The 26,438-nt window shown below is 41.2% G+C and overlaps 1 protein-coding gene across 1 annotated transcript; it reads left to right on the top strand.

The window, feature by feature from the left end:
* Positions 1 to 2,912: 2,912 nt before the first annotated feature.
* Positions 2,913 to 22,966, top strand: ppid (peptidylprolyl isomerase D). The gene is given in 12 exon segments (XM_052009327.1): positions 2,913 to 3,064; positions 9,070 to 9,108; positions 9,111 to 9,181; positions 9,184 to 9,208; positions 9,336 to 9,442; positions 10,034 to 10,222; positions 11,847 to 11,969; positions 13,625 to 13,731; positions 17,772 to 17,931; positions 21,466 to 21,552; positions 21,719 to 21,761; positions 21,888 to 22,966. Coding segments are annotated over 12 exon segments (1,125 nt in total). The 5' UTR covers positions 2,913 to 2,979; the 3' UTR covers positions 21,977 to 22,966.
* Positions 22,967 to 26,438: the final 3,472 nt, after the last annotated feature.

Genomic DNA, 26,438 nt, shown 5'->3' with positions numbered 1-26,438 from the left:
AATATACGGAGCAGCTGATCCTCCACAGTCCTCTTTGGTAGTGAACTCTGTTGGATTAGGGTCTAAATTGTTACTTTTCTTGTAGATTAACTTTTTTTATGCTTGCTTATGTTTGTACAATCACCCGTTTGTCTGTAAGTGTTCACTGGATTTTCAGTAATTTGTATAGTTGGCTCTGTACTTCTGGAGTTTCTTTGGATGTAAGCCTGAGATGTCAAGGCAGCATAAATCAAAACTGTCCTTGTTGTCTCACAGGCTGTTCTTATCAGGTAAGACTCCTTATCCATCCAGCTTGAACCAGTTTTCAGTATAAAAAGGACCTTGTGTTCTTTGTTCCCTTCTTATCATTAGTTCTTTGTTAGAATGAGCGAGAGTGAATTAGTTAGCGTTAGTGTTATTTGCTCGCAGTTCTTTACTGCTATTTCTTAGCTATGAACATCTAATAAAACAGCTATGACCACAAGATTTACGCCTCACTCTTGACTTCCAAAGAACCTTCTGGACAATATTATCCACAGATCCAACAACATGGCATAGACGGCAGGATAGTTAAGAAGATTAAAGACGTGGAAGAATCCCAGACAAAAGGGAAAGTTTTGATGTGCACACTTAACAGGAGGTAAGACCTTCCTCCTTGCTTTCCTAATCATCAGAGGAGCACCTAATTCTTACTTCATACACTATCTAAAGGAAGTCTAAGAGTGAAGTTAAAGCTCAGGAATATTCTACTTTATTCTGTCTTTTCAGTGAAATTAAGTTGTTCTAGTTGGCTGTGCGCTGTCCATTTGAATTTCGGTTGCAATCTAGTGATACGGGCTAAGGGAGCTCCAGTAAGTGGGCAATTAATTGCTCCACGTGCAGTAGGAGATTTAACGCCATAGCTAAATTTGAGGAAAAAACCTACTGCAGAAAAAGTGGGAACTGAACCTCCAGTTGTTACGTGTGACTGAGGGTTTGAGTTCTTATCTAAACCAAGTATTCCAACTGGATAAAATCAGTGAAGAAATCAGAAGGAAATATACCATCAATGCTGAGTCTAATGGAATCTGGCTGCTAGATGATATTAAAGGGGCATGGGGTAAGATCCAGAGAATGCCTGAGGGAAAGGAAAAAAACTGGATGGATGTTAGCAGTCTTATCACAATTAAAAAAGAGGGAACGTGTTCAGTTACAAGACCAACATGCCGAGAACTGTGATAAATTGCCAAGTCAGTGATGACAAAGACCGAAAAATGTAAAGAACAGTTGTGTGTTAACTGAACAAATGAAAAAGGAAAAGGAGAATTGTGACAAATTACAAGGTCAGCATGATAAAGACTATAAAAAAAATCTAAAGAGCAAATCTGTGTGTTAACTGAACAAGTGTGAAAACAAAAGGATAAGTGTGATAGAGTCAAAATGAAGTGTACGAAGCTCAGAGACAAACTGAGACAGTGTGCTCAGAAGGGCGGTCCTGAAACTGGTGCTCTCCTTTGGGATACACCCCCTACATCAGACAATAATCCAAAGCAGCGCCTCTATCCAAACTTAGAGGAATTGCAGAATGAACGTGACAATGATACAACAGCAACCTCTAGTGACTCAAAGACCAAGTCCAGGAAGCTGCACAGGAATGATGACGGATCTTATGCAAAAAGACAAGTGTGTTCTCATGAATCTGCTGAACCTGAGAAAATTGGTAGATGGTCCAAAGAGGTCCCACATCCTAAAAAAGGAGGTTCAAAGACCTGGTCTAAACTTCTGTGTATTAAGTATACAACCTGCACCCATACGATGGCATCCAACTTCTGGCTCCTATGTTATCTCCTCATCAAGTCAAACAGTTGATGCGTAGCATTGGTACCCACATGGGAGATGGTAAGCAAAATCTACGAGGTACTTGGAGTGCCATTAAGATGTGGTTGAATGAACAGATCCCAACACTAACAGACTGGGGAAAGGCAACTGATTGCAAACAAGAAATTCCGAGGCTATCCCTGAAATATGAGGAACACTTCAGAACAATGTGGTTGAACCACTCAGGAGTTCCAATGTAAAATGAAGATAACATGGAGGGATCTGACTATGGTCCACTGAAGTCAACCTTTATGGATGGCCTGAAACCAGATGTTGCCAGAATGGTCAGGTTGACAAAATCCAACTGGAATAGACCAAACACTTCATGCAGTGAGTTAGTGGGTATCGCTAAACAAGAAAAACCTTCCGGACAATATTATCTCCAGATCCAACAACTCCAAAGACTCGCTACCGTCTGGACGAAGATATTTCTCATCTGTTCTCATCTTGAGACTGTGCCCCGTGGCTCTAAGCACCCCGCCCTAGGGAAGCATTATCCCTGCATTTACAGTAACGAGCCTCATACAAAGTTTGCGTGTTTCAATGAGATCACCCCTCTGTCCTCCAAACACAAGGTAATCTGCATAACCCTTCCACGTACGACACACCCAGCGCTGCAGGAATTTATCTGGCGAACTGTTGCTCTGCTCCCACTATTAGCATATCGCTTTTTAGGAAGGGAGACCAGACCGACAGACAATTTTCCGACTGTAGTCCCCCTGCAGATTTGTAAAGCTGAAGCAAAAAACCTCCACCCTTGTACTCCAATCCTCCTGCAACCAAGGCCAACAAACCGTTTGGACCCGAAACGCTGACCGCCCGCTTTTCCTCCACGGATGCTGCCCGGCCTGTTGAGTCCACCAGCATCACCGTGGTTTTTCATCGTTTGCTCTCCGAATTGCTTGCTGAAACCGCACGCTTTCATTTTCTGCTTTTAACCTCGCTCTATCTAAAAAATCATTTGACCGTTCCACTTAGTTTAAATACATTTAAAAGACTGGGCGCGGTTTCGCCCGATCCCCGAGGTCCCGGGTGAGGGTTTGGCAGCGGGAGACCGGAAGTGCGGGCGAGTGCGAGCGGAAGCTGTCGGTGCAGCTGCTCCGGCCTGTGCGGGTGAGGCGGCGCGGTGCGGTGCGGCGCGGCATGGCTCACCCTTCGCCCAGAGTCAAGCCGGCTAATGCGGCCAACCCGCGGGTCTTCCTGGATGTGAGCGTGGGGGGAGAGTTAGGTAGGGAGCCTGGGGGGAGGGTGGTGTCGGAGCTGCCCGGCGGGGAGGGGGAGTCGGAGCTGCCCGGCGGGGAGGGGGAGTCGGAGTCGCCCGGCGGGGAGGGGGAGTCGGAGTCGGAGTCGCCCGGCGGGGAGGGGAGCGCCGGCGGGGAGGGAGTCGCCCGAGCGGGGAGGGGCCGAGCGGGTCGGGCGGTCGGAGCGGGGCGGGAGGGGGGAGTCGGAGTCGGAGCTGCCCGGCGGGGAGGGGGAGTCGGAGTCGGAGTCGGAGCTGCCCGGCGGGGGAGTCGGAGTCGGAGCTCGCCCGGCGGGGAGGGGAGGGAGTCGGAGCTGCCCGGCGGGGAGGGAGGGAGTCGGAGTCGGGCGAGTCGGAGTCGCCCGGCGGGGAGGGGGAGTCGGAGTCGGAGTCGAGTCGGAGCTGCCCGGCGGGGGAGAGGGGGTAGTAGTAGAGGAGGAGGAGGAAGAGGAGGGGGGGAGCTGCCCGGGGGAGAAGGAGGAGGACGACGACGAGGAGGGGGGGGGAGGAAGGGGGGTGGGGGAAGGAGGAGGAGGGGTGGGGTGGGGGAAGGAGGAGGAGGGGTGGGTGGGGGAGGAAGAGGGGGTGGGGGAAGGAGGAGGAAGAGGGGGTGGGGGGAGGAGGAGGAGGGGTGGGGGAAGGAGGAGGAAGAGGGGGTGGGGGGAGGGGTGGGGTGGGGGAAGGAGGAGGAAGAGGGGGTGGGGGGAGGGGTGGGTGGGGGAGAGGAAGAGGAGGGGGGGGGGGGAGGAGGGGGTTGGGGGGGAGGAGGAGGGGGGGTGGGGGGGAGGAGGAGGGGGGGGTGGGGGGGGAGGAGGAGGGAGGAAGGGGTTGGGGAGATGAGGGAGGAAGGGGAGGAGGAGGAGGGTCGGAGTTGCCTTCCGCGGTGACTGGGAGCGCGTTACCTCCTCCCCAAGCAGATCCTCCCCATTCCTTGGTGGCTCGGCGTCCCGCACCGGGATCACCCCTTTCCTCACCTCCTCCTTCCAGCAAAATAATCGTTGATTTTGATCTTATGTTGAAGGCTCCAGGACATTCATAAGCATGGAAGGGTCCAGAAGCTCAGGTTTTATTTAAAAAGTCAAAGTCAACAAAGGCTGCTTTAATTGTCACCAAGGCGGGCAGCAGATGTGGAGGGAGACACTTGGTTAATGCTTCAAGTTGTCCAGAACTAGGAAAAAAGTAGAGATAAGCGGGTTGTAAGGTGCAGGGAAAGAGGAGGGAAACGAGAACAAAGGGCAAGGTGGTGATAAGACAGAATGCAGGAGCAGTTAAATGACTAACAGTACGGGAAAGATGGGCAATGGGCAAAAGATTATTTTGGAGGAAACGTAAATGAGAGCCACTAGTCGAGTAGGGATGAAATAGATTTGCTAACATAGAGAGTTAGGGTGATCAATGACTTAAAAACTTGGACCTTGCAGCCTAAGGGCACGAACACTGAATTCTCCCACTTTAATTAATCCCACCCTCTTCCCCACAACCACCCACCACCATGCTTCTTCTGTTCTTCCCTTTCCTAGTCATTTTTTTGTATCTTTTTTTTCCTTTCTCTCTTACCTTTGACCCATTACCTGGTGGATCTGCTCTCCCTCCTCTCCTGCACCTATCACTATCTCTCACTTGCATCTACCTATCACCACCTTGCGCCCACCCTGTCTCCCCTCTTTTGTCCACCTATCACTGCTCTGCTTTCCCCTCCTATGTATCGGTCTTCCCTTTTCCTATCTTCGGTCCTGAAGAAGGGTCCTGACCCAAAATATTGACTTCCTGCTTTTCTCCACGGATGGCTGCTGAATTCCTCCAGCATCACAGTTTTTTTCATCTGGATTCCAGCATCTGCAGTCCTTTGTTTCTCTTGGGATCACACATATGGATTGAATGGAGATGTTCAGCAAAGTGGTCCATTTAGGTTGGTTAGGTCTACCCAGTGTTAGGCCTAACCACATTGGTTAGGTCTGTCTGATGTAAAGGAGACCACAGAATAAACAGTGGATATGGTATACTGGTTTGAAAGGCTGTATAAGTAATCATTGCTATTCCTAGAGTGTTTATGCCTTTGGACTTTGGGAAAGGAGGAGTTTAAAGGACAAATATTGCACCTTGGGTAGTTATATGGGAAGCTGCTTTGGAAAGAGGGATGGATGTTGGTAGACATGAAGGAGTGATAACAGTATCCAGGAGAGTAAGGCCCCAGAGAGTGTTGATGAACTTGGAGTGACTTCGTTTCTCCTGAAGTGGCATTATCAGAAAGCAACATAAATGAAGAATGGAATATTTGTGGGTAGAAAGTGTGGTCATTGGGTGTGGAAGAAGAGGGCAAAAGCTACTGGTTCTGAAGGTGGCATCAAAAGAAAGCCCAGAGTTTTGGAGGTAAATCTGGGTGAATGATTGGTTGGCAAGATCTACTACTAAGAAGTACCAGAAAAAAGGGGAACATTCCATGGTGTCAGGAGCAAATTAGTTGGCAATAGCACTGCGCGATTGTAGGTGTACAAATTAATTACTCTTTGTTTATGAGATTAGGGTTTTGCCATCGACATTCTGCTAAATGTTTTATGCACAATTGTTTTCTTTTTGTTGAATGGGAAGATGGAATATTGTGCTTAGCTGTACTGTAATTTCCCAATCTGCTATACCACAGATGCTTGTAAGTTTTGTAATGTTTGCCAATATTTTAATATGAGAGAAATAAAGGTAAAATTGCCTTTCATTCCTGCAGATTTGGAGATGTAATGGAAGTGGTACTGACTGGATTGATCAGTGCTCTAATTTAGAAAGTGCATTATTGCAGGGAATAAAGTACATAACACTTTCCTGTTATTCTTGCTCAAACTCCTGGTCTGGATTTAAGTCCTGCTTCCGGGGTTTGAGGAGAAATCTAGATTGCTACTTCATTAACAAGAGTTTTTCAGATGAGATGTTAACTTGTATGCTATTTGGATGAATTCTCCTTCTTAAAGTTTAATCTTTTCAGTTAATTATACACAAGATACTGAAAATTAGAAATTAAGTTTCTAATATGCTATATTCATGGCTTGAGATACAACAGCTGCATGACAGGAAAAATAATCAACTAATTGTCCATGGTCCTCATTCCCTGGAGTAGTTTAACTTACAAATATTCAGATAAGTGAAAGTATGCAGCTTTTCACACTAGCAAAACTGCTTTAAAGAGCTATTATTTATGTATCCAGAATCTAATGTTTTTATCTACTGCTAAAATTTACATGTTGTACTTTACAAAACAATGTGTGGCTATCATTCAGCTGAATAATAATTCTCAGCCAGATTGCATTGTATCAGAAGATGATAGCCAATCAAAAACTGAAGGCTAAGATGATGTATTTGAGTTGCCAGTATGAAAAATGGAGGATACTTGGGTTAGAATAGAAGCTATGATATTACTGAATGGTGAATAGGCTTAAGAACCATTAGCCCTATTGATCCCTGCATTTCTTAAGTCCTTACTGTTGCTGGTTCTAGATATTAAAAATAAATGTTTACGAGACTGGCAATTTTTTGGAAGATGGAACAATTTTTATTTAGTTCTGTTTGACTGAGATCCAGTACCTTTTGAAAGAGAGACATATTTTTGAGGTTTTAAAAAAGCTTATGATTTCAGTTAAATTCAACCACACAGCATCAGCATTTCTGGTGGTGGCACTTTTGCTCAAACCAACTTAAGGGATTTGAGTCCAAATCTAGACTGACTCCAGAAACAGAGGGATTTTTCATGTGAGACGTTCTTTGAATGGATTTAAAAGAATCCTGTGACACCATTTTGATGAGGAGAAGAATGCCAATCAAATGTTTGAACCTTAAACGGCATCATTTGAGAACAGTACCTATATAAGAATTAGGAGCAGAAGTTGGTCAACTGGTCCTTCAAGGCTGCTTTGTTGTTCATCAAGACCTCAGCTGATTTGAGCAATATTTTCCTGTGCTATCTTTATATCAGTGGATTCCCTTAATTTTCAGAAATCTATGGATTTCTGTTTCGAATGAACTGATAACTGAACCTCCCCATCCTCGACTGAGAATTCTAAAGATTTATTACTCTCTGAGTGAAAGATTTCTCATCTTAGTCTTAAACACTCTACCCTTTATTCTCAGACTCATTCCTGGTTCTAGACTCCTCAGCCAGGGAAAGTAATCTACTGTGCATCCATTCTGTATCTTAACAAAGGCTGCAGGAAAAGTAGCTCGAAGGATACTTTAGACTAAAGTTAAAGGACAAAGAAGTGACCACAGAATTATATAGCAGGGAAACAGTCTCTCCTGCTCACTATGTCCATGCAGCCATTAAATACCTATCTATACTAATCCCTTTTTCCATCACATTGCCTACAGTCTTCTCTGCCACAATGTTTCAATTACTCATCTTAAAAAAAAGCCTTAAATGTTGTGAGAATACCTGTCTTCTCCATCTCCTTGGGCAGTGCATTCCAGATTTCAACTATCCTTTGGGTGAAGAAAAAATCTTCCTCAAATCCCGTCTTAATCCCTTGCCTTTACCTTAACCATGCTGAAAAAAAATGGTTTCTCACTCTCATACTTTGTATACCTCAGTTAAGCACACCCTCTTCCTCCGCACACCCACCCAAGCCTTCACCACTCGAAGAAAAATAAACCTAGCCTGGTCTTTCTTTATAGCTGAAGTACTTCATCCAAGCAATATTCTGGTGAATCTTCTCTGCATCCCCTGCAGTGCAGTCACAGCCTTCCTGTAATGTGGTGACCAGAATTGTATACAGTCCTCCAGCTGTGGCCTAAATCATGTTCTGTACAGGTGTAACTATATACCTACCTGTGTTGCTGCCTTCAGGTATCCTTGGACGTGTACACCAACGTCCCTGTGTTTCTCAATGTTTCCTACCATTCATTGTCGATCTAGATGGACTGCTCTTGCACATGGCCAGTATGGATTTGATTTGAGCAGGACTTCCTGAGATTGGTGGGGGGGGGGGGGGGGGGAACGTTGAGATTTTAAAAACATTACATCAAAATAAAATTTAATTATTAGTGCTTTAATAATATAATTCTGGTGCAGGGCCTCAGCAGGACGTCGGTTGATGTCCAACCACCATAAAACCTCGCCACACTTCACATTAGGAGGCTGAGGACGACTGAACCCATATTTCCTGTAGAAAGTTTAGTACAGGTGTTGGGGGCGTCTGGGACGGCTGACTGAATCGAGTGCACAGTATTATAGCACGCCAAGCTGCTGTGTTTGCACCATCATTTTTTGGACTGGTGGTTCCCTTATTAAAACTCATAACATCTGTAAATCATTATATATATATACTTTTTACTGGCAAACAATTCTTTAGAATTATCTGATCAGATGTTTACCAAAACGTGAGAACAGAACAGATTTCTTAAATACATCAAAAATCTTGATGTAGTTTATAGCCTAAAATGCTGCAAATAGTTTGTTTTTTTTCCTTACCGACTGAAAGAAAGTTCATTGTACGTGAACTAGGTTTCAAGTGACATCAGTACTGAGTTTTGTTGTGCTTTTCATATTATAGCACATAATAGTTTGTATGGGGCATAAGATCTCTTTATAGGAATGAATGTGGATACCATGGTAAAAGTTCTAAAATATAGTAGTTAAACTCAAGCTTCAGTGTGTGGAATTTACTAGAAATAAATTTGTGATGTCATGTAATTCTGCTTTAAGCATGTGATAAAAGTGGCCATTCAACCCATTGAGTTTGCACCCTTGTAAATTGATGTAAATTCTTTCAGAATCATTACGAAGGAACACATGTTCTCTAAGTCTTAACTAATTGGATGGCTCAGCTTCATGAGGTCAATGTTTAGAGAAGGCTAGCTTGACAGGGTAAGTGGGTATACATAGCTGAACTGTGCTGATTGTGGACATGAAATATTTAATTTCCTGTTAATTTCATTGACTAAGATGTTCTAATTGGAAGGTTTTTTTTTGAAGAATCCATTATTTAAAATCTCTGGTATCTTTGTACTTGTAGTTGGACGAATAGTTCTGGAGCTGTTTGCAGATGTTTGTCCTAAACAGCTGAGAATTTTCGTGCATTATGCACTGGAGAGAAGGGAATTGGACCAACACGGGAAAACCTCTGCATTTCAAAGGCTGCCCCTTCCACAGGAGTAAGTCAATTGCTTAACTTGGCCATCGTGAATGATTGTAGTGATCTTCACTTTTAGCTTTGAATAAGAGATATTGTTTAAAAATAGTTACTGAAAACATTTGAGTAATTATTTGTAATCTTTTCAGTTATAAAGAAGTTTATGATCCAAGGAGGAGATTTTTCCAATCAGAATGGAACTGGAGGAGAAAGTATCTATGGAGAGAAATTTGAAGATGAAAATTTTAATTACAAGGTTATAATAAAAAGAGTGTGTTGTGATCATATTTAGTGACTGTACCAGTAACTGAATTTCTGATTGTAGACAATATAGATTTTCCACAGAGTATTTAAAATGTGATGTTTTTAGTATCTGAACCACGTTGTTGGACAGTGTAGAGAGAACTTTGCTATTCAGTTAACCACCCCTGCACAATGTGTTTGGTTGTGGAAAAATGTCCCAGCTTTCAACACTGACATTGAGCACAAAGCTCTGCAAGATGTTTCTTATCTAATTCAGGTATCCTCATGTTAGAACATTTGCTGATTTATGTTACAAATCAGTGGCATAAAATAACCCAGAGATGTTCGAAAGAACTCTCTCAGTAGTTGTATATGAAATTGGACTACACACATTGATGAATTGCATGCATTGATGAATGATGCATCAGCAGACATACTATGAAATAAGTATAACATAAGCAAATGTAGAGGCAAAATGCTGTTGCTCTGTACTCTGCTTTGGTTTAGTAATGCACCCTATCTGTCAAGTGTAAGTAACACTGCAATTTGTATGGTTTCCTTGTATCTTAATTTTTGAATGAAGTTATTTTTTTTACTCTTGCAGCATGATCAAGTAGGACTACTTAGCATGGCCAATGCAGGACCAAATACCAATGGTTCGCAGTTCTTCATCATAACTGTGCCTACTCCTCATCTGGACAACAAACATGTGGTTTTTGGTCAGACGCTGAAGGGATTGGGAGTGGTAAAGATGCTGGAAAACGTTGAAGTGAAAGCTGAGAAGCCTGTAAAGGTGAGAAGAACGAAAACATTGAAAAAAAAATAGAACAGGTCCAGAGATGTCTATTGGGATTTTTGATGACCAATATTTTATGTAAGTTTTAGAAAACATTTTTTACTCTTGCTTTTTGACGGTTTCACATTTAACTACCAATTTGAACAGAATGCTTTTGAGTTAGTTGCTGAAGCATTCTGGAGTTCAGTAATAGAGATGTAACCTAGACATGTGTTCACCAATCATGCTTTTCTTGGTCTTCAGTGACCAAAATGCCAAATAACTTTACAAGTACAACAATATTTTGTAGAGACGGAACTATTTTTATGAAAATCCAAAGAACCTCAAATCCTTAAATTTGAAATAATAACAGAAACGCTGGAAGAACTCAGTAAGTCAGGCTGTATCTGTGGAAAGAGGAAAAAGAATTGATGCTCCAGGCCTAAGACCCTTCATGAGAACTATTTTACTCTTTGCCTCCTGTCCCATCTGACTCGTGGAAGGTTACTTGCAACTTAAATCTCTTTTATATTATCATATAGTAGAGAAAGAAACCCTTCAGCCTATGGTGCCCATGCTATCGAATCTCATTTATAGCACTTTATCTTTTGCCTTGTATGCCTTGGTGATTCAAATGTTGTTCCAGATATTTCTTAGATGTTGTGAGCAAACTTGCAGTGAGTTCCAGATTGAAACCATCCTTGGGTGAAAAAGATTTTTCTCCAATCCCCTCTTAACCCTTACCCTAAACCTATGCCCTCTAGTTTAGATAACTCTGCTATGGGGAATAGTTCCCCACTCTCTGCCCTATCTATGCTCCTCATAACTTTGTATTTCTCCTCCACTCCGAGGAAAACACTCCCAGCATATCCAGTTACTCCTTATAACTGAAACACACTATCCCAGGCAATATCCTCTTGAATCTCCTCTGCTGCCTCTCCAGTATAGTCACATCCTTCCTGTAGTGCGGGGACCAGAAATGTAAAATGTGGTCTAACCAATGTTTTATAAAGTTGTACCAAAACCTCCCTCCTCTTACATTCTGTGCCCTGGTTAATGAAGGCAATGTTCCATATGCCTTCATCATCACCTTATCTGCCATTTCAGGGATCATTAGTTTTGTACACCGTGGTCCCTGTTCATCAATATTCCCTAGGGCCCTCCCATTCATTGTGTATGTCATACCCTGATTAATCCTGACAAAGTGCATCACCTCAGGCTTATCAGGATTAAATTCCATCTGCTGTTGCTTTACCCGTCTTCTGCCCAATTGATCAGTATTATTCTGTAGTATATGATTATCCTCCCTGTCAAAGATACCACCCATTTTCATGTTATCTACAAACTTACTAATCATACCTTTCATATTGGTATTCAAATTGTTAATGAATATCGCAAGCATTAAGGTTATGGCACAGAGCTGTATGACAGAGCAGTTTCCAGTAATATTACAATATAACCTTTTAAGGTATCATATAATAAATTGGTCTTCATAATATTCTGCTGGAAACAAAATGCTATCTAAGGCTGTGATAAAAGTAGATGTTTTTATTTGCTAAATATTCTTAATACAGTAAAATTTTCAGCTGTACAAGGTTTCTTTGCTGGGCTGTTTACTGAAGGTATATTTGCATTTCTGCAGCAATGTATTATAGAAAACTGTGGAGAACTTAAAGAAGGAGATGATTTTGGTCTAGCTCCTGCTGATGGATCAGGGGATGCATACCCAGACTTTCCAGAAGATATTGATGGAGATGTAAATAATGTAAGTAGTTTATAGCTCTTTCCATGTGTTTTATATAGGAAATGTGTATATCTTCACTATTCTTCTTCAAATGTCCCCTACTCCTTACCTAAAAGCACACTAGAATTCTATTCAGTGGATGATTTCTCTTCCCCACTTCCTCATTTCTGTTGATGTCTTCATATACAAGTATAGACCAAAAGCAAATGTCAACAGGTTAAATCTACATCTGGTCATGCTCTTGTTCAGTGTTGAGTGGGGGGGGTCACCAGATGACAATGGTAACCTTAACTCCCCACCTTAACCAAAGATCAGTAATTAAATATTCCCATTCATACCTTGTCTGAAAAATTAAATCCAGATAACTCAGTTGAATCCTATATGCCTACTGAGGGATCACGAACATTCTCACTGTTGTATTGCTTAAAAAAGCGAATTGAAATCCATTTCATTTGACACTTAAAACAGTTTGTTGGTGCATAACCTTGGAAATTAAATGCTTTGTCTTCAGCAACAAAGTGGGTTCCTCTATGATGAATCTGCTCATCCTAAGTATGAGGAAAATTATATTGTAGAGCTGTTTGCCCCTAAAAGTCCCAATTCATGACAAAGGGCAGTAAGAAAGGAAGTGGGCAGGGTGGGCTGCTAATTTTGACTTTCCACACATATCCTTGGGCCAGCTGCAGTGTGGTGTTGAAAAGAAGATACCTTCTGGTCTTTATGGCTTTTAGCTGACACAGCTGTGTGTGATACATAACCCGAATCACCACTTGATCACTGGAACAAGCATGATAAATCTGCCATGTTACTAGTTCAGAATTCTATGACTCTCCTGGAATTGCTGAAACAAATGGATAGCTTTGCACACTGTACAGCACAGTTGGCATACAGATTAATTACGTAGAAATAGTGGAACCATTTTGACATTGACCAAGCAAAGAGGTTTACTTCATAATTTATGGAATGAAATCTAAATTAACTATTTGAATTCTGACAATAGCCTGTTTGGTTTATATGTAGCTACACAACATAATTGTTGCTTTTATTTGGGAGAAAAGTAGAATTGATTAAGGAGACTTTTGCTGAATTGAGCAATTTTGAAAATCTAAGCTTTTTTCACATCTCGTTTTTGAGAAGTATTACAAGAATCACTGCAGTGTTTATTACATCTTGTTTGATCAGTATTTTTGGGAATGCCAATCCCATTAGCTTCAATTTTTGGGCTGCATGCAAAACTTTAGGTGCACAGTAGAAAACTGCATTTAACATCTATACTTTGGAGAGTGAGTTCTATAATTGTGTTGATTTCTGTGCTGTTGTATTTTCACCATTTTATACTGAACAGAAAAAAATTAAATGTAAACTCACAGACTACCTGGAGGAAAGTGAGCCAAAAAGTGTAGGAGCTGTTTAGCTATTTTCTATCAAAGATGACTGCTGAAAGTCACAGGGCTGCTTGGTGCCCTGTTCATGGGCAGACTTCACCCTTTTGACGAGATGACCCAGCAGCTTCGAAATGCTGTAAGAGAAGGAAAATGAAAAACAACTAAAGCAATAATTTGGAATCATAATTGGAGTAGCATGCAAGGTTCTTCTTATCTTTCAACAATGTATGTTCATTGTTTCAATGTATTTTCATGGAATAACCAAGCATTTTTTTTAAATTATTTAAACAGGTTGATACTGTTTTTCGGATTGCAGAAGACTTAAAGAATCTAGGAAATAATTTCTTTAAATCCCAGAACTGGATCATGGCAGGCAAGAAATACTCCAAGGCTTTAAGGTAGTTATATTGGGCTAGAATTTGCTGATAGACTTAATTGCACTTGAGGTTACGTTTGCCATTAGCCAGAATCATGCTGAACGTGGCCTGTTGCCCAGAACTGCTCCCTGCAATCCCCACTCACTTGCACTTACCTGAGCCAAATGTGAAAAGCTGACTTTGCTGCCCTCAGGCCTGGAAATCAGATGGCAGGCCTTCGTGGGCCTTGGGCAGTGAGTCCTGAGGCACCATTTCCAGAACCTCCTGTCTTTGAGAGGAGCAAAGCTAGGAGACTTTTTTTTGCAAGCCTGAATGCACTTTTACTACTTTGGTATGTGTTGCTAATTAAGAATAAACTCTCTGGCACTGAAAATGCACTATTACAATTATGGTCTCTTTTCTTTGAGTTGCAAATTTTGGAGTTTTTTTTAAATGTTATATGTTAAGCTTAAGTTGTATTGTTTTCATTTTTTTCCTCAATTCAATTTTTATTTTTTTTAAATTTAAAATTTTATTTACAGCGTGATAACAGGCCCTTCCAGCCCAACGAGTCCGCGCCGCCCATTTTAAACCCAAATTAACCTACCCGTACGTCTTTGCGATGTGGGAGGAAACCGGAGCACCCAGAGGAAACCCACTTTATGCTCCAGATTGAATTTGTCTAACGTTAAATCACACTGCTTCTCAGTCTTAATTTTCCAATCCAACAACAGATTTTCTTTAATAAAATATATCTTCATTGGGATAGGTGTTCATTGTCCATCCAAATTTCCATTGAAATTGGTGAGGAGCTGCCTCAGCTGCTACGCCATATGGTTTAAATATTCCTACAATGCTGTTAGATAGTTTCAGGAATTTGGCCCAGGATGATGCAGTGACAAAAGTGATAGTTTTCAAGTTAGGAAGATGTCCAAGTTGGAGGTTGTGATGGAAGGGGAAACCTATTAGACATATTGCTTTGTTCTGTGTGATATTGCAATTGTTATTGGAGCTGCACACTGTCAGCCAAATAACCTGGTTAATTAAGTAGCTCACCTGTTTATTCGTGTCCTAGATATACCGTTTTCTTGTCTGCACTGCATATTTGCACATGAAACAACGTTTTGGGTAAAATCTTTTAAATCAAAAAGGTGTGATGTGGGGCTAATTGACAGCAGAATCTAGCTCATTATTTTTGAAACCATCTGTACAAGGGAAAAAATTTGTTTCTGTTGACTAATACACATAAACAGCGAAGTTCTTGAATTTCAGATCAGATCATATTTTAGAGATGCTGTCAACATGGATTCTCAGATCCATTGAATCCTTTGTTCACTCCCATGCTATACAGGTAAAAGGCTTGGAAGCTAGTTTTGTGGCTGAAATGCAAGTTCAGTAGTATTTGCATGTAAGAGTATAAATTTACATCTTGTAACAGTACTTGTGCAGTGTGTGGGGTGGGGGGGGTGGGTCCACTTTTTCAGGTATTGACTGGATTTTTCCTTTGACTGGATATGAGATCTGTTAGTAATCATGTATGTGATAGTGCATTATCAGTAGTTTGGTACCATTTATATTAGATTGAATGTGACTCTTTGAATCATGCGGTGTCTGGGGTGGCTGGAGGGTCAATAAAGCCCAAGACTGCTTTTTGCCTCCTTTCAAATGTGTCCTTTGTCAAATATGAATAATGTGATTTGGTCAGTAATGTGATGCTTTTCCTGAAATCCAGCTTGTTCTTTTGGGAGCTTTCCATTTTGTTCTGGATTATGTACTCAATGAGTTTGCACGTGAAATTTGTGAGAGAGATCAGTAACTTTTTAGATCTTCAATTTGTTGGTTTTCTTTTGGGTTTCAATGCGTAGACCTCCAGAGTTTCCACCAACCATATCAAAATGATATACACAGAAAATACTGCGAGTACACAGCAGCGTTTCTGTGTGTAGGACTTTAAATTTGACTGCTTTTGAGAGGGCACATTGAACATAATTGTATTGGGCAGGTGTACAGGTATGTGCATCCTTAATGATTTTTGGTGTGGTCGGTGTCCCTCCTCTCTTCCTGTGAATCTTCCTGCTAAGCTGTTCACTATGGGGAGAGAAACAATGAATGTTTCAGATCAATGACCTTTCGTGTATTCTAATGAAAAGTTATTGACTTGAATTTAACTGTTCACTATCTGACCTGAGTATTTCTAGCATTTTCTGTTTTAATTTCAGATTTCTAGTATCTGCGGTGTTTTATATCTAAGCGATACGTTTATGCTGATGAAGTTGCCATAATAGCCCACAAAACAGATGACAAAATTAGAATAGATACAGAGAAATGACATGAAACCTATCCATAAATGGCACCTGTAGTTCAGCATCAGTAAATCTGTATTGTAACTATTCTTCCTCTACATTTGCATTGAAGTTACGTTACCTGACGATCATCCAGAGGCCTGGACTGTTGATCCAGCAATATGAATTTGAAATCCTGCAATGGCAGCTGAGGATTTTTTCAGATACTTAACTACATCTGGAATAAAAAGTGCTGGCCATGAAATTATTGAGGTTTTAAAATACATCTTGGTTAGAGAAGGAAATTTGCCATTCTTACCTGGTATGCCCTATAGGTGACTAAAGTCTCGCCAATGTGGTTGAGTTTTAACTGCCCACTAATATGGGAGGCCACTCTATTCAGGGAAAACTTTGGATGGGCAATAAAAGTCAGTGACCCCCAAATCCCATGATGAAATAAAAATATTAACATCACCCCAAAAGCACCATGATTATTAGAGTAGGTTAGCACACCCTTTCCAGTGAGTGTGCCTTAGTTTATCTACCTAGGTGTTATACTATATCACCCCTCTCCGTGAACATCACACTCCAAATATCAGTAGTAAAGGTCCATACAAGATATCTAGTCAGCATGATGTGGAGTTTTGACTTCATTGTGCTGAGCGGAACCATGCTGGACAATGTTCTTCTCTGGTCTAGAAGTTAACACACTGGAAAAATTAGACATGATGTAAAACAACAGCAGGATTCAGAGCACTTTGCACAAATGCAGGTGTCCTTTCTGTACTCTTGGGCTCCAAACCAGCTGATCTAAGATGATGAATTCTAACTGACAGTGAAAGAAAGCTGATGGAAGCCACTCGCTCCAATAATTGATACTTGAGGACCTGAGCAGCAGATTCCTGGAAGAGATCAGGGATGCTGAACCAGATCTATGGTGAATGACAAAGTGGATAAGCTGCTGGAGACTTGATTCAAATCCTGTTGTGTTAGATCACAGCAGCAAACAAACCGCTCCCTAACATGGGAAAGTAATATAGAAACATGGGTTAAGATGAACAGAGTTAAGTCTCTATGTTGTCATTATTAGAACAACCCATTATAAGGTGGACAGCTCAGACAACATGAATGTTGAGTCCACCAAACAGTGATGCATATAAGTGAAAGCTGAAGCCTCTGCAAATGTTCAGCCAGGGCAGTTGGAATTTGTACATTGAGCAATAATACCACTGTGGCTTATTGTTTAGGAAGTTAATATATGATGATGTACAAAAGGAGAGGATGGATATCCTGATGGTTCAGCTGTTATGTGCAGTCTGGGAGGCCTCAAGTTTGGTCCTATATCTCAGCTGAGTTTACTTGAGTATGTAATAGGGAAGTGATAGTGGACATCAGCCAGGTTTTTCTTTCCACCCTCCCAGGACAGCTGCTTGAAAATTGCATGTATGAATGTGTGGGTGAGTACAGGATCAGGTTTGGCTACAAAATCCCTTTGGAATAGTTCCTTGATAGCAGGTTGAAGGTCACAGTTGTTTTATTTTGGCAAGGTTTTCACTTAACCATGTCCCTGCTGAATGGGGAGAGAGTGTGGTAGATGGAAGGTGCACTGCAGAAAATGGGTAAAACAGAAAATGAAATGGACTAATGGAGAAAATTGCAAATAACAATTTTAAAAGGTCCCAGCTTACTGAGGAAATGAGTGGAATGGCAATGTAAGTGATTCTGAAAGGACTCCTGTTTTGGATTTGTTTGAATTTTGCAAAATGGCTGATTCTGATCTTCAGATGTTTCCCTTTTAAGATATATAGATGCATTAAGAGATGAAATTAATCAAGAATCAACAGAGAAGACAGATTCCGTTACAAAACTGGACCCTGTTGCACTGAGTTGTCATCTGAACATAGCTGCGTGCAAGCTGAAACTTTCTGACTGGGACGGTGCCATTGAAAGCTGTGACGAGGTTTGTGTTCGCTTAGAACTTCTATCTTTGATTCAAAAGGGTTTTTGATTTAAATGATGCTATGATTTTGCCGTGAGGTTAATCTTAGATTTACAAGAGAACTTTTCCCAGGAGTAGAGTTTGCTTTTACTTGAACAGCTTTAGAATAAAATAAACAAAAACAAAAGTATCTGCTGGAAAACTGAAGAGGATCTATTGAGAAACTTCATTGATTAATGGTTTTACTTGCAAATTTTCAGAAGAATTGAAAGAAGTTAAAATAAGCAACATCTAATTAGGAGCTGAACATAGAATCTTTAAGCAGGAGCAGATAATCCAGTGCCTCAGACTTGCCCTGCATTCAGCTAGATTATGGTTGATCTGTTAACGGCACCATTTTCTTACACTAACCCCGTATACCTATCCAAATAATCTAATGATCTCTTTTGTGACTGATCTACCATAGTTGTCTTAGTTAGAGAATTCCAATGAATCATTACCCTCTGGGTGAAGAGATTTTTCCTGGCCTCTGAACTCAATGCTCAGCGCCCTATTGTGATCCTTTGCTCTAGCCACCCCAGCCAGGCAAGGCAGCATTCCTGCATCTATCCTCTGAAGATTAAGAATTTTTTATGTTTCAATGAGGTCACCTCACATTCTTCTAAATTCAAGAGTACAAGTCCAGCCAAACCCACCATCCAGGAATCAATGCGGTGAACCTTCGCTGCTCTATTGCAAGTACATCCTTCTTTGGGAGGGAGGCCAGATCCGCTGTGATATTCCAGGTGTGGTCATATTATTGGCCCATATATTTAGAGCAAAACGTCTTTACTCTTCTACTAGTATAATTTTCCAGTAAAAGCCAACGTACAAACTTACTTCCCTAGTTGCTTGATGTATCTGCATGTTAACTTTCACTGATTTATGTAGAAGGCACTTGTCCTGCTGAACACCAATACCTTTTGATCTTTCACTATTTCAAAATATTCTGCCTCTGAAAAGATGTATTAGTAGGATGACCTGTAGTTTTGCTTTGATGAGGGTGAAAGCAGATTTTATAACTGAAAGAATATTATGTCGTGGGAAGAAACCATGTAATATTGCACCGAGTTGTCACCTGAACATAACTGTGTGCAAGCTGAAACCTTCTGGCTCAGATGGTGCCCATTCTGACTAGGATGGGGTCTTTCAGGGATGGGTAATAATTTAAGGTGCCTTTCCAACAGCTACTGTCCTTCTAGTGAAGGTGGTCCCACTGGCTATATCTAAAGGTCATCCTCACTTCATGTCTAATGGAGAAATTATTCTTAAAAAATGGTTCCTGACTCTGTGCCCTTTCTCCCCCTCTATCTGGATGACGCAACAGCCTGAGTTCTGAACCTTTCCCCCACTTAGCCCAAATTTTTTGCTCTTTGTTTCAAGGGACTGGTAAGTAGGACTGTAATTACATTGTCTATTGTTGCCCTTCTCCATGTCTTAGTAAAAAAAATATCTTTTTAGAAAATTCCTAAGCCAGCAAGAATGATTTGGAGTTGTGGGAATTTGCAGCATACATTCCATACAGTTGATATCCACCCAGAAAGAATATTCTTTTAATGTATTTGAACCCAGGGATTGGAGGCCTCTGCACTAAAGAGGTGACTTTATTAGGCATATAGAACTTTGATCACTCAGTAGACCAATCAATGGTATGTCATTGTGGAAGAATTCAGGGAACTGTTTGCCTAGAATTTAGATCAGATAATGTATTGCACTAGAAGCACTCCAAAATTGATGTAACCTGGGGGAATTTACGAAGTAATCATTTCTGGTTAAAGCTGTACCCACCTTGAACAAACTGCGCACTTCAAGTCAGTATCCACAGTACAGTTTCTGATGTTTACGCAGTGCTAGGCTCACAACAATGACCTTGGTTGAATGTTCATACTTTTCTCCACGTAAATGTCAGCTCCCAGGGCCAGAAAAGAAATGTTATTTGGCAATTCCACATTTAGATGCCATTTAAAGGACCAGTCAGCTCAGAACCGTAAACTTCAGAAGACAAACTGCGGACACGCACACTTCCCACAGTGCTCGGTCTTTGGCCAATTTGGTAAAGAGTACTTTTTGGGGAACTTAAATCCAGAGACACATATTTAACAGATGCTGCAGAGGTCCCCTGCCCATGAGGAGGGTGACAGTTTCCTTCATCCTAATGAGCTATTGTACCCACTTTCCTTCACCTCCCTCACTCTCTTCTTCCCTCTCAGTTCATGTTGCCCCCTTCCCAATGCTAGCAGCTTTAGTCCCAGTGGAGGATACAAAGCAAATATTTATATTCAACATTTATAAGCTTGATCTATGTTTGAGGGTTTCAGAGGGTACCATAGACTATGCCATGGCTCATGGATAGGCTAGGGTGTATGAGGTGGTATGTGTTTACCTGATTAACTGTCAGCATTAAAGAGCAGTATTTATTGTGCTGTAGATGCCACTTTGGCATCATGATAGCTTTTCTTGGATTGATTTTTTCTCCTCTTTGTGTATTTTATTCACCACTACCACCTTCTCCATAGCAGCCAGAATGTATATTGTCACTGTCTGGCTGCTGTGGTGAGTCTGCTTTTGAGGGTTGACCTCCATCTCTGCGGCACAGCAAAGTGGCATCAGCTATGATAAATTTATTGTAGGAGGAAAAGTTGTAGCTCATGTGAAATTGTTCATTCACTGTAGTTGTTTAAAACAAACCAGCCTTGACCCACCTAGAATATTTTACATTCCACTTCCCATTAAAATTGGTGAATATCTGTTGTAACATGTGCAAGATTAGGGTATCCAGTGTATGCAGTAGAATTTATATTACAGGACATGGACTGTAATAGTACATACAGATCGTTTTACAGGAAGGAGCAGAGAAGTGCAACCTGAGGGGACATCTGCCAGTATAGCAGTCATGGAAAGTAAATGGGAAAATGGACCAGCTTTGGGTGTTATTGGATTTGCTCAAATACTGCATACAGAAAGTGAGATTATGGGACACTCATCAAATTCAGTAATAAGCTATATCATTTTAAAGATCTTGGGAAGACTGAGAGAAAAAAAAATTGATAACATGTATATTTGTGGTAAATAATAATTGCTTATTAGAAAAGATATGCGGAAGTTTTCATCGATGGAGAAATCCAAGTTTTTATAAATGCCTAATTAGTGGATTTTTGCATTTAGTGGTTGTTGCACCTTTCTTAGATGGTCTACTAAATAATTGTTCTGAAATTTAGCATTATGAAGGTAAAGTTCATTATCTGGACATTTGAGGAATGTCATGAGTTACGCACAAGGTACCGAATGAAGATAACTCCTAGTCTTCTGACTTTGTCCTGCCATCTGTAGGGACGGAATGAAAACTTCAGTAGCTTGTTGTTTTGTTTACCTGAGGCAAGTCCTATTGCGAGGCAGTTTTTATGGGTGTGGGCAGGAGTAAAATTCATTCACTCTGCCTTGCTTTTGCCACTGTAAAGCTAAAGGTTCAATAAATCACGGAACAGACCTCTTATCTAATATTTTCCTTTTAAAAAGGCTTTGGCGATTAATCAATCAAACACGAAGGCACTTTACCGAAGGGCTCAGGCTTGGCAAGCAAAGAAGGATTATGACCAGGCACTGGTATAGTAACACCTTACATTATTGTGATTGCCATATTTTCTTTAATTTCTTGAACACAAAATTTTACAAAAGATATTGCCAAGTTGAAATAAATTGAGGAGAGAGTCAAGAGCTTAAAAGGTACTAGTATAACATTGGAATAACTTAATTTTTTGTTTTTGTGTAGAATGATCTTAAGAAGGCTCAGGAAATAACACCTGAAGACAAAGGTAAGTTATAAAAATCATTCACACGTTTTGTTTCTGGTACCAACAAAAGTAACAGAGAAAATAATTTGGCATTCTCCTTGGCTGACAAATATTAAGTGTGCTTTGTTTTCTGTTAAATTCTTGCAGCTGTAAACAATGAAATACTCCGAGTGAAGCAAAAGAAAAAGGAAGAGAAAGAGAAGGAAAAGGCAACTTATGCAAAAATGTTTGCTTGATGATTTGATTTTGTTTTACAGTTCAAAACAGCCCCCAGGTTGTTTTTTTTTGGTCTTAATTTTCTTGAGGGCAGTGTTGTTTGTTTGGATCTGTAGTCTGTCAGATAATGTGTATTGTAAATGGAAAACAATAGAGACTAGATGTGAATAAACATTTGAGATTTAGCTGCACTACTTGTAATAGAATTGTTAAATATTAAAATACATATTGAAAACAAAGGTTTGAGCTGTTTTCTTGTCATCTACGTTGATATTTCTGTTATAGCTGTCTTCACAGTAGTTGCATAAAAGAAATAATACATGGAAGAAGAATTGTTCTGCCTTTAACTTACCATTGTCATTTGAAAGAACTCAGTGAGTTAGTTTACAAAGCTTAATATATGACATAAGCAAAGCTTATTGTGTTTATTTAGTTCATGGGGTCAAAGTTTAAAAGTTATCAACGTAATATTTTTACAGCGTTGATTTGAACCAACTTGATTATAAATTGAACATTAAAGGTGAATTGCAATTCAAGTGCAACATTCTAGCTATGCTTGGAGCACAAAATGGGTAATCTACCCTCTTTATTGGGAAAAACTGACCACTTTTTGCTCTGACAAATGTTCATCTGCTGTCAATTTTACTGTCCTTGAAAATGACATTTTGTTGGACATTGATCCAGTTGTCATTCAATTCCTGTAACTTTTCACTTTTCTTTTTCTCTGCAAAAACACACAATAACACAAACATTTTATAATAATCACAGCAATATTAGAAGCTATTGTACTCAATATTTCAGCAAGTGGTTTAATGAGGGGTACAATTTGATCAACTATTCTTTATTCACTGGTGCTGCTACATTGTATTTCTAGCAAATGATGACTAATGTCTCTATCCTTCTGGCAGACTGGTGTTCTGACCATCAGTATTTAAGACTATTTATAAATTCATCAAACTCCACTTGGATTGTATTTTCCCAAATACAATTAAAGCATAAGTTGAAGCTTTTTGGTTTGTCTTCTATGTATGTTGTTTAATAGTTAAAGTAAAATTGAAAATGTTTATTGCTGATAGCATATGACAGTAACTGAACTCAATGGGAAACAGCCTTCCAATTTACCTGTTAAATATATGCATAGAAACTAATTTTGTCTTTGAATAAAAAAAATTTTCTTCAGAATTTTTAATGTTGAGGTTTGAATACTCCAAGGAACTTGAGGGCCTGAGTTGTAGGGAGAGGTTGGCCAGGTTAGGTCTTTATTCTTTGGAACATTGGAGAATGAGGGGCAAACTAATAGAAGTGGTTAAAATTATGAGAGGCATAGATAAGGTGGATGGTAACAATCTTTTCCCCAGGGTAGGTGAGTCCAAAACCAGGGGGGATAGATTTAGGGTGAGAGGGAAAGGTTTAACAGGGACCTGAGGGAAAACTTTTTCATGCAGAGGGTGGTGAGCATATGGAATGAGCTGCCAGAGGAAGTGGTTGAGGCAGGTACAATAGTATCATTTAAGAAACACTTGGATAGGTACATGGAGAGGAGGGCCCTGGAGGGATATGGGCCGAACGCAGGGAATTGGGACTAGCTAGATGGACAATGTGGTTGGTATGGACTCGATGGGCTGAAGGGCCTGTATCCGTGTTGTATTGTTCTGACTCTAACTTATTTGATCGACTAAGTTTGTGCATGTTTACTTTAAAACCACACTCTAATTGAGCTTCGTCATCCTAGGGTCCAGTAGAAGTTTTTTCTCTCAATCAATATAAAGCACAATAAGTGATTTGACAGTGAAGTTGACACCGATCCAAAGAATATTTGGATTGGTACTTAAAACTTGTCCCAGCACTGTAAGACTGGTGTCTTATAGCACCACCTAGTGGGCTTTGGTGGGGGGTGGATGGAAAAATGGGATTTGTTTTTACAGGTACCAAATCTTATCACTTCTCCTCTCCCACACTCTTCAATTTAAGATTATGGAGCAGTGTAGAACCTGCTGATAATTCCATTTTTTAGTTATCAGGGGAGAAAAAGAGAATGAACAATGTTTGTTGCATCAAGGCTAATGCTTGTATTACCATGAACCAACATGCACCTTGGAACGTGGTCCGGGGCAGGTGATGGCGAGTCACTAACCTGTTCTACTTTGTATTCAATTTTTCCATTTTTTTTCCAATGGGAAAGAAAATTAGGCACAGAATAAAATGGTGCTTTGATTGACTTCAGCTCAATTAGCCTCACTAACAATGGGAACATTTCATTTTCTTTTTTCTCTTTTGAACTGACATCTGATATTGCTCTTTTATCACCAATCATTATGGAGAAGGTAATGACCTTAAGTACTAGGCCTTTACTTTAAGCATTCATCTGTTCTTTAAGTTAATAAGGCTATATTGTATTAGATAGTTACTTAAAGAAATTGACTAAATAATGACTAATATTATTACCACCCATTTGGACAGTGCATTTCAGATTACGACCACCTTGTGGGTGAGAAAGTTCTTCCTCAGATCCCTTCCAGACCTCTAACCCCTTACCCTAAACTTATGGCCTCTAGTTTCCTACTATCTACCTTATCTCTGCCCCTCATAATTTCCCTTATTCCTCCTTCACCACCTCACTTACCTGTACTGCTACTTAAGGGATCATTGGACTTGTACACCGAGGTCCCTTTGCTCCTCAATACTCCCTAAGGTCCTAACATTCATTTCATCCACCATTGCTCTGCTCATCTTTCCAACTGATCAATACTGGAAGTACAGGTTGTTCTGGATTACTGTCTATAACAAACAGCAAGGCTCCCAGCACCATTCAAGACACGAGAATGCAGATTCTGGAGTCTGGAGCAACAAGCAATCTGCTGGAGGAACGAGTCAAAACCCTGCATCGGGACTGAGAGTGGAGAGGTGAGATGGCCAGTATATTGGTATTAGTTTATTATTGTCACTTGTACCGAGGTACAGTGAAAAGCTTGTCTTACAAACCGATCGTACAGGTCAATTCATTACACAGTGCAGTTACATTGAGTTATTACAAAGTGCGTTGATGTAGTACAGGTAAAAACAGTAACAGTACGCAGTAAAATGTCACAGCTACAGAGAAAGTGCAGTGCAATAAGGTGCAAGGTCACAAGCTAGATCGTGAGGTCATAGTCCATCTCATTGTATAAGGGAACTGTTCAATAATCTTATCACAGTGGGGTAGAAGCTGTCCTTAAGTCTGATGGTACGTGCCCTCAGGCTCCTGTATCTTCTACCCAATGGAACAGGAGAGAAGAGAGAATGTCCCTGGTGGGTGGGGTCTTTGATTATGCTGGCCGCTACACCAAGAAAACGAGAGGTAAAGACAAGAGTCCAAGGAAGGGAGGCTGGTGTCCGTGATGCGCTGGGCTGTGTCCACAACTCTCTGCAGCTTCTTGCGGTCCTGGGCAGAGCAGTCGCCGTACCAAGCCGTGATACATCTAGATAGGATGCTTTCTATGGTGCATCGGTAAAAGTTAGTGAGAGTCAAAGGGGACAAACCAAATTTCTTTAGCCTTCTGAGGAAGTAGAGGTGCTGGTGAGCTTTCTTGGCTGTGGCATTGGATTCCGAGGTGATTGGAGGACTGAGGAGGAGAGTAGGATGACAGGCAGGTGGTGCCAGGTAGGGGAGGTGAGTTGGAAGACAGTGGCAGGTGAAAGATACAGGCAGACAAAGAGAGAAGGAGGAAAAGGGGAAAACAAAACAGATGGAGGAATGTGGTGGGGAGAGGAGTGTGATGATGGGAGACAGCTGCTGGAGAGAGATGAGCAGGAATGCAATGGGCTACCGGTGCTGGACTCTGATAAGTAACAGAGGTGAGAATGGGAACCGTTGGGGGGGGGGGGGGGGGAGGGGAATGGCAGCTGGAACCAGATTGGGGGGTGGGGGGCACCAGGAGGGAGAGGGGGTCAAAGATGGTGAAGGGGGGCTGGAGGGTGTGTGGGATAAGGGACATAAATGGGGGGGTCTGGAGGAGAGGGAGAGGGGATTTACCAATTTATTAAAAGGGCTACCTAACAATGGAAAACTCAATATTCATGCCATTGGGTTGTAGACTACCCAGGCAGAAGGCAAGGTTCCCACTCTCACCTCTTCTCAGAGTCCAGCACTGGTAGCCCTTTGTATTCCTGCATATCTCCCTCCAGCAGCTGTCTCCAACCTTCACACCTCTCTATCTCTATCTCTATCTCTCTCTCTCTCTCCATCCATCCATCCATCATCCACCTGCCACTGTCTCCCAACACCACCACCACTCACCTCCCCTACCTGGCACCACCTGCCTGTCATCTTACACCCCCCAGTGCTCCAATCACCTTGGAATCCTTTCTCGCCACTCCCCTCCTCCTCTCCCTGCTGGCCATCCCGCCTCTCCACTCTCAGTCCTGATGCAGGGTTTCGACCCGAAACATTGATAACTCCTTTTACCCTGACAAATGCTGCTCGACCCACTGAGTTCCTCCAGC

The sequence above is a fragment of the Pristis pectinata genome, chromosome 2 (genome assembly GCF_009764475.1).
Source record: "Pristis pectinata isolate sPriPec2 chromosome 2, sPriPec2.1.pri, whole genome shotgun sequence".
In the NCBI taxonomy this organism is placed as follows: domain Eukaryota; kingdom Metazoa; phylum Chordata; class Chondrichthyes; order Rhinopristiformes; family Pristidae; genus Pristis; species Pristis pectinata.
This window is presented reverse-complemented; position numbering and strand designations above follow the sequence as displayed.